The sequence below is a fragment of the Antrostomus carolinensis genome, unplaced genomic scaffold (assembly GCF_000700745.2).
Source record: "Antrostomus carolinensis isolate BGI_N321 unplaced genomic scaffold, ASM70074v2 scaffold22166, whole genome shotgun sequence".
Lineage (NCBI taxonomy): Eukaryota > Metazoa > Chordata > Aves > Caprimulgiformes > Caprimulgidae > Antrostomus > Antrostomus carolinensis.
In genome coordinates, this window is record NW_010324231.1 from 57,569 (window position 1) to 66,856 (window position 9,288).

The window sequence follows — 9,288 nt, forward strand, 5'->3', positions numbered from 1 at the left end:
AGGACACAGGAAGAGGCTAAAGAACTATTTTGAAGTAAATATAATCACCTGCAAAATCATATGAACTGTTCCTTCTAAATTATCTCTATGATCTCATCACATAAACTAAACTGATATTCTAGCTTAGCTGGCAATCACCCTGTCCAGATCTCCTGCTGAGCATTCTGGGTTCACATCCCAGGACCCCACACTGATCCAAGTCAGTGAAGGTGACACATAAGTTGCTGGGGCTAGTGTTTCTCTTCCCTGATTTCAGTTTGTTGGTTGTTTTTTTCATGCACACCATCATCCTGTCTAAGAATGTGGCCTGACAGATGCTGTGGGGAGAAGAAAGAAATGGAGAAGTAGGGGGAGGGAAAGGATGTTCTCTAAATAGTACCTAGAAGAGGAATGCAGTGATACAGCTCCACTGATGCGAGTATCCATGAGGCAAACTGCTCCAGAGCATTATAATGTGTCATTTCTATGTCTGACCTAGCCAGCTCCATTTCTTAGACTATGAAGTTGCACACAGTTGCAGCTAGAGTCCCTCAGCAGTCACTGGTGTAATTCCTTAATGCATTCCAGAGAAGGCAGCTCTTGGAAGCTGCTTAAATTATGTACTTTTGCCAAAGAAAAGGTTTTCCACTGAGAAAATAGTCTGCTGCATTTGCAATGACCTGCCTTCTGTTTCTCCTAGAAAAACCTTCCAAGCCCAAATGCTGGTTAGAAGGGGAGCTGTTGGAAGGGAAGGAACTGTCCTTGCAGTGCCGTTCCACCTCTGGCACTGCACCTATCTCCTACCGATGGCAGCGCATAAATGAGGAAGATGAGAGAGCTGAACATCTCCCACCTACATCAAGAGTCAGTAAGTCAGGTCATTTCCCCTTAGAGCCCTGGGTACACTTAAAGCCAGATAACCACCCACATGTAATGTACAGCCAGGTGCTTGCTTTTTAAATGGGGAGCACTTGATGGCAGCAATAGCAACGGTTTATCAGTACCTCTCACAACTGGACTGGACATTGTCGTGTGCTCCACCCTGAACAAGGAAGTGCATGAGGAGTTTGTTTAGTGTTTTGCTGAAAGTTTACAAATTATCTTTTGTGAGGCATTATTGATTATTCTTGAACTGATTCGATCCAGAAGTTCAATTTGTGCTTCTATGTCCTATCCACTGTAAAGGTTTCTTGGTCTTTTTTCATTAACCCTGTTGTTGTTTTTCCCGTTTCAGATATTTCTAATCCCGGGCAAGTCCTACTGAAGAATCTTACACAAATGAGCACGGGGTTATACCAATGTATTGCCACCAACGAGGCTGGACAAGAAAGCTGTGTTGTTCAGGTGACAGTGCAGCGTAAGTATTGGCACATAACTAGTATTCACATCACCATATGAGCAGTGCTGCTTCATAGCTGTCCCATCTCGACTAGTAAATTCTTTGCCACACCTTTGCCCTTTCATACTTGAATCACATGAATTAGTTCTTATTTAGTTCTTATTACCTCCAGTTCTCTCCAAGGGCTGGAGCACCTCTCCTATGAGGACAGGCTGAGAGAGTTGGGGCTGTTCAGCCTGGAGAAGAGAAGGCTCCGGGGAGATCTTATAGCGGCCTCCCAGTACCTGAAGGGCCTACAAGAAAGCTGGGGAAGGACTTTTCATAAGGACAACTAATGACAAAACAAGGGGAAATGGGTTTAAGCTGAAAGAGGGGAGGTTTAGATGAGATATTAGGAGGAAGTTCTTCACTGTGAGGGTGGTCAGACACTGGAACAGGTTGCCCAAGGAAGTTGTGGATGCCCCCTCCCTGGAAGTGTTGAAGGCCAGGCTGGATGAGGCTTTGAGCAACCTGGTCTAGTGGAAGGTGTCCCTGCTGATGGCAGGGGGGTTGGAACTGGATGATCTTTAAGGTCCCTTCCAATCCAAACCATTCTATGATTCTATGATTTATTGCACTTACGGTTTACACAGCAGTCTTCTGTATAACCTAAAGTGGTAAATGCATCATTTGGGCTCAGATGTTTTGGCATGTTAGAAATTTTGATTTTTGAGAATAACTAATGAAATATGAGGGGAAAAAAAAACACAGTGAGTTAGAGGTTACAGAGTCTCTAGCTTTTGAGGTACTTCTGACTGGAGTGATTGCATGATATCACTCTCAAGTATAAAATCACCGTGTCGACAGTCCATTATTCCAATTCCAAATTGCATATCTATTGTACCTGAGACAGTAGACTATCTAAAGGCAGCTGGAAAGGCTGACTTAGACATGAAGTAATGTTCAGAGTAAAAAAGCAACTTTTGACACAATTTGGTTTTAATCCAGATTTAATAAATTCTATCCTGAACACCAGAGATTAAAATCAATGCCCTACCTGATTAACCCCATCAAGGGTGTGTGCATGTCTAGGTACCTGTGTCCTTTGCATATGCATACAAGGAAGTAGGTGGAGTTTAGCACCAGCATTGAGGACAAATCCAAACAATACAGTTTAGCAGGTTTTTATCTGCAGCTCTCAGGGGAGATCAGCAGGAGCTGGAACTGCTCTGATAAAAGACTGCTAATAGAGAAGTTTCTTCTTGGAGATTCTGTAGTTGTGTATTTTTTCTGCCCAGCCAGGCCTGAAGTAACTGGAATATAGTCATGTAGCAAGGAAAACTTGTTTGCCTCAGGCATCTGAAGTAAAAGGGTCCAGGCAGCTTTTATGCCAATTGAACTGAATTGGTTTAAAACCTCACTTTGGTTTGCTAAACCCTCCTTAGGGAAGAGCCTTAAGGAAACAACTTTCAGCCAAACCCAACCTAACCACTGTTATGAAAAGAAGTTGTCATAAAGTATCAACTAAGGGCTGGAATACATACACTAGGAAGCATTTTCTCATTAACTTTGTTATTTTGGATGAAAAATGCTGTGCACCTGCACAGTGTGGTCTCCTTTCTTCCTTCCTCTCTACCCCACCTCCAGTCGCTTTTTTCCACAACTGAATAATTCATTCTGCAAGTGGATTGTAAGCATCTTGGGGTGAGTTGAAGGGGAAGAAAATTCCTCAGGGGGAAACATCCATACTTCGAACACTCTTCTGCCTCTAGGAAACTGCTTGGTGCTTTGTTTCGCATGCGGGTTGTCCTGTCTGTCTCTGTACTTTCTGTGGTTCTGTGTGCTTATGAGAGGATTTTTCCTCCCCATTTCAGTCCTGACCCATAGCTGAAGGCGTAACGCTTCTGATCTCACCCTTCCAGAGGTGTATACTTTTCTCACTGTTAGCTCAGGTTTAGAACCAATGCCTGAAGAGAAATTGTTTCAACTTCTGTGTGGAGACATGCCTAAATAAGCAGACTAATACGTTCTGTTCTGATTTATACTTGGTGCTACATGTTGTAGTGTGGACTAGAATGTGACCACATGAGCCTAGTGAGAGTTTCCTGACTAACAGATTTGTTTTCTGGACAACAGATGCACAAAATATTGGCATGATCGCTGGAGCAGTTTGTGGCGTGGTGGTGGGACTATCCCTCCTCTTCCTGGTGGTGAGACTGACAATAAGGAGGAAAGAAAAGAAGAGATATGAGGAAGAGGAGGCACCAAATGAAATCAGGTGACGCCTTTTATTTAATCCTCCACCTCCCACCCTCCCTTCTTTCAGTTTCACACATCTTTTCACTTCAGTTTTAAGTAACCTAGATATAAATGTCTTAAAAGGTTGTTCTAAAAAGCTTTTAAAGTCTCCCTGAAATAAGTTAGAAATTTCTTGAGTGTGAGTATAATCTTTTGTGAAGACTTTCCAGAGAATTAGATGAAAATTTCTTCCCCCCCACCACCACCCACCCAGGACAAATTAGCATAAAACTCAACAAGATATTCTCTCTCACACTTGCAATTTCAGCATTTTAAAGCATTTGCATAATCGTCTCCAGTACTAAATTAAACCCACTTGTCCATTGTAGTTCTGAGTGGTTTGGTTTGTTGTTTGGTTTGGTTTGGTTTTTTTTCAACTGCAATTTCTGTTGGGAATGCTACGAGGCAGGCAGGTTCTCACAGTCTTCCTGAGTCTTTTGAACAACTGTGCTTCTGGATTTATCCCAGTGTGAAAAATCCCCTGAGCTGCTGTGTGCAGGGTTGAGAAGCCTCACCCTGAGTGGGTGTACTGAGAACGCTGACGCGTGTTCTTTGAACTCATCTGTTACATACGTGTGAGGTCTGCTACTCAGCTCCCCTAAGCAGTGATTGGTCTCTAGCCAATCGAGCCTAAACTTCTCAGGAAAGAAAGTGCTGGAAAAAGATCTTTCCAGGAATTACTTCTAGGTGCTCCTGCCCTTGAAGAAACCCCTTGCCTTGTTTCACCATTACTTTTATCTGTAAAAGACTGCCTGCTCTCATAGGACATCTATGTACCACTAGGCATCTTTATAAACCATTTAGCAGCTGATTATTCTGCCTGATGGTCAGGTTGCCAGCAAGAACGTAGTCTCTGCTGATTTATTCCCTCCCCTTCTTCCTGTTCTCTTTGCTTTCAAATCTCGTGTGCCTTTTTAGTTTGAACTTCAGCCTCTTGTATTGTCTTTTCATGCCTGACTTACCTCTTCTCTCTCTCTGGGCTCAGTTCTTGCACTTCTTTCATTGCCCACATTTTTTTTGACTAGAGGAACTGGTCTCAGATAGTCCTGTCTAGGTGATTTGTCATTATGAGTAAGGATTACAGAGCAGACAGTTCTATCTGAACTGTTTGCACTGACACTTGGCATTCATTCCACAGACCTCAAAGCTGCACACAAAGAGCCAGTCGTTTGCAGCGTGTATTCTAAATCCATTTGACCAAAAGCTCCACAGAGCAGCAGGGACTTTAGTCCACAAAGTTACATAGCACAGAATTCAGAAAACCCTGTACCTTGCTCAAACTGCTCATTGCAGCAGCAGTTCAGGCTGGTAAAATGTATAAGTGTTTCTGTTCTTTGAGGTATTTGAGCCCTGTCATCTGTTTGATTGCAGAGAAGATGCAGAGGCACCCAAAGCCCATCTCGTCAAGCCCAGTTCCTCTTCCTCTGGTTCCAGGAGCTCACGCTCAGGTTCCTCCTCAACCAGGTCGACAGCCAACAGTGCCTCTCGCAGCCAACGGACTTTGTCAACGGAAGCTACTCCCCATCTTACTCCTCCCCAGTACAGCCAGAGGGAGACAGAAGGAAAAGAAATTGAGCCAAAGAAAGTCGACTACAATAACCTGATGAAAATGGGAGCGACGCTGGTCATGGTGCCTGCCCAAAGCCGAGCGTTCCAGACCGTGTGACTGCTCACCAGCTGTCTGGAGACTCCTGCTGTCCAGAAACACTTCACGTACCACCAGCCACATAGGAATTGTTAGATTAGTTATCTTCCTGGTCAGCTTAATTTTTATCACTTGTGATTATTCACACCACAAGAAGCCCTCCCACTCAACTCTTTCTTACATCTTCCAGCACCGAGGTTCTGATACATAATGTTTTATTTTTAAGAAAGACACCTTTGAGGGAAAAGGGAGACTTCTTTTTAAATTAGCTTTTTTTTTTGGAAATGGAACACTGAGCATTTTAAAACTACAACAGCTAAGCGCTGTACAAATGAAATGAAGCCAAACCTCAGGATTTTTTTAAAAGGGATCAACAGAGACGTAAAGATGCATAATACTCCAGAGATGTTTAGTGAGGAGGGAAAAGTCTCTTGTACTGGTTTTGGAGAACTTTCTCAAAGATGCATTGTCTTATCTGAAGATTTTGAGGCAGACTTCTCTGCTGAGGGTAGTCTGGTGTTCAGCCTCAAAGGGAACTGACAGACACTTCACGTTTTCTGCATTCAGTCTGCTAGTGAAAAACTTTTGGAGGCTGTATCTAAAGTGGAAATGAAAGGATCACTCAAAACGGTCAAGAGATGCAGTATTAAGGCATGTGTCTGAACTAACCTCTGTACTAAAGAGAAAGGACCCTTTATGTCAAGGAAACAGAGGTGCTTTTAATTGCCAGAATAAACTCTATGATGCACACAGAGAGATATGGCCAGGAGCCAGACTATGCTTTTATGATCAGCACTGCAAAGCCACAGGAACTCCACTGGAGTGGTATCTGTGGCAAATGAAGCCTTAGTGTGATAAGAATTGGGCACTGAATCCAGAATGAAGGCAGTACCTCAAAAAGTGAGGGCCATTAATCTACCAAAAAGCCTGGACAAAGCATTTGGAAGATATCTTTGCTATTGCCAGGTTGTAAATTCACCAGTTTTGGGGTGAGCCATGCTGTAGAAGCCTTATGGAGAGCTCTTCCCAAGACTGAAGGAAGAGCACTCTGGAGCTGACCTTCAAGGCATCCAGGTAAGACTGAAGGATAGAGAGACAGAGCATGTAGTGAGAAAAATACACCAGGGACAGGGAAACAAGCACAATACTGCTTCCATTAGAAAATATTTGTGTGTAATGTCCCATTTATACACCAAACGTTGGGCTATGTGCTATTGTTGAGGCTTAAACCTTAGCAAGACTCTTAAAAAAAATTGCAAGAATCATAAAAATACTTTTTTTGTGATTAAATTAACCAGAATAAACATTTCTAAGGAATATAAAGTCTTACACTTCAAGTTGAAGGCCAATAGGAAATGATGGGAGATAGGGACAGGCTTCCTTTGGAGGCAGATGCTCACATAATTGTCATTTATATTTTTCTCTGACCACTGCTACACACAAGACACTGAGCTTGTAGGTCCTAGATTCCTGTATTCCTGGACTGATGATTTTCTATTAAAAAAAATGAGAGTATTTTTTTAATTTGAAGGAGGGAAGGTTTTCTCCAATTTGTGGAATGAATCTACAGGAGATGGATGAGGACAGAACAACAACAAATCTATAATCCTTTCACTCCAGGGACTGTAATTAATCTCCTTTTCTGATTGATACCCAGACTTCTAGCTTCTTTGCTTGAGGTCTTAGACAATCTGATCAAAGCCAGGCCCTGCTTGGGCTATTTCCTTATGGGAAATAGTTTTCAAATTTGCCCTGTACTATTTGTAAAGGAAGAGAACTTCTCTTCTTAGGAGCAGTCACCCATTTGCATCACATGTACCAACATTTCACTTGTTCTCCTTACCCCAGAGTCAACTTAGCCACCCTTGGCAGGACAAAGTACTGATCTGATGTGCAGGGAAGGCAGATTTAAACAAAGGAGACATCTGCTATTAGGTGTTTGATAAGCTTCTACTTCTGTGACAGCTCCTGGTGTTGGATACTGTGTGATTTTAACTAGTTTCCCTGGACACTTTAGAGTCACATTCCTGGATCCACATGTATTTTGGTGGGTTTGATAGTCACTGACACTACTTGGAAGCAGCAGCTCTAAGTGTCTGTGATGCCTCTGCCGTTGCTCTTTTCCTGGACCCTGAAGGCTTAGGTGCTCCAAAGTGCTTTACAAGGTACTCCAGAGCTGGGAAAGTCCCACAGAGCATAAGCAGGACTGCCAAAGTAGTTTGTGGCTTCATCTGTGGTTGCTTATTGTGCTTAATGTTATCTGTGTTGCATCTGAGGATACTTACTCTGTGCATATAAAACCAGGAGTGCTTTGCTTAGTAAAGAATACATGCCTGAGCAACCAGAAGCTTATTACCACAAAATAAGGGTAATAATTCAAAGAGTTGAGCTGGCTACAACCCGAGAACCAAATGCTGTAGGTTCACTTTGAGTCACAGGTCAGAGTTGCAATTAGCAAAGAGGAGGATGCTCTGTCTACAGCCTAGAGGCCACTTGCTGCCGGCTAGGAGAATTTGCCCAGCCTGCTCTTGGCAGTCTCTTTCCTGGAGGCCCTTGGGAACAGGCTGCAGGATAGATCAACCATGGCAATCCTCTCCTGGTCTCCAGCTCTCCTGAAGCAGTTAAGTCACTCCTTGTCATATGAGCTATCTGTCTGATTGCATGGGATGAAAGGTTTATGGACCTTGGGGAAAAGAAGTTAGTCAGAAGCAATTGCAGAAGCCTGGTGTGTGTGATCATTCCTGGCTGTTCCTAGCCCTGTCAGGAAGCTGGTGGTACATGTGCCTGCTGTCCAAGCACACACAGACTGCCCTGTACACAAACTGTGTCAGAAAAAGCACTGTAGCCCTCTCCTGCTGTGGAACAAAGATGTGTGGTCCTGGTTAAGAAGTGTGGGCGCCACAGTGATTTAAAATCTGAAGTGCTGCGGTGCTTTTCAGGCCACGCATCAGTGATCTCACAGGTGAACACTAAGTCAGTTGCTAGCACGAAGCCCAAAGGGAAAACTTCATCACTCAAAGGAAATACGAGAAGGAGATAATTTAAAAGGTATTTTATTTTTAAAGGGACATTTTCTAAGCTCTGGGTGATACTATCAGAAGTTGCACAAGGGAAGCCAATGAACCATATGCCAAACTCTGTTCTGTAAAATAGTGTACTTATACTGTCATATACCAGTTATTATTAGCGTGATTAAATGCATACAGTGTTATGTAGCTTGCTTTTCTTTCTTTCAGCAGCTAAATTAGGCTTACATCTCTTCTACCTGTTATAATTGGTGTACTTGTACTGTGTCTGAACAACTCAGAGGAAAGCAAATATTTATTATTGATTCCTTTGAATCAATTATTTCGTGGTTTTGGTTTGTTTTTGGTTTGTTTTTTTTTTTGGTTGGTTGTTTTATAAATAAATGGGCTGCAGCTGAAGTGCTACAGCTCAACTAAACTTGTACTAATGCTCCATTCTGTGGTATGATGCGTTATATGCTGAATCCAAGCAAAAAAAAGTACAGAGTCAAAAATACCATTTTTAAGGTAACAAGGACTATGTGCATATTTGTGTAGAAAGTGTGGGGAAGCTGATCTTTTTCCTGGATATTTTTTTTAGTCTAAATTATGTCACATGGTATGAGATATGTGAAACCTTGGGTGTGTTGAAGTAAATGGTGTTTTGACTTCCACACAGCTATTTCACCTGAGATATTTTGGCTGAGGATGTAAATGCTTCAAGCTAATATGGTAAATAGTGCCAGCGCAGACACAGCACAGATACAAACCTCTGGTGACATTGCCCTCCCACATCTGTGACCTTACTTCTGAACCACCCGGTGCGTTTCAGTTCATCGCCTGAACTGGGCGTGAGATGTAACTAAGAGCTGTGTTCAGACAGTTTAGATCTTCTCTGCAGATGAATGTTTTGAACCAGCTAACAGGAATCTCCGGTCAGGGAGATGGAGGTGGAATTTAGGGTAACTAAATGTGACTGTGGTTGATTTATCTTGCAGTGCTTCAGCCTTCTTTTTCCCCGGAGGCGTTTTGCACAGAGGTCT

At 42.8% G+C, this 9,288-nt stretch overlaps 1 protein-coding gene across 1 annotated transcript in view; it reads left to right on the forward strand.

The window, feature by feature from the left end:
* Positions 1–5,261, forward strand: part of CLMP (CXADR like cell adhesion molecule) — a 40,146-nt gene extending 34,885 nt beyond the window's left edge. Inside the window, exons 4-7 of the mRNA XM_010170878.2 lie at positions 680–847; positions 1,214–1,336; positions 3,434–3,575; positions 4,967–5,261. Coding sequence (XP_010169180.2) covers positions 680–847; positions 1,214–1,336; positions 3,434–3,575; positions 4,967–5,261 — 728 coding nt within the window. The remainder of the gene's footprint in view (positions 1–679; positions 848–1,213; positions 1,337–3,433; positions 3,576–4,966) is intronic.
* The last annotated feature ends 4,027 nt before the right edge of the window (positions 5,262–9,288 follow it).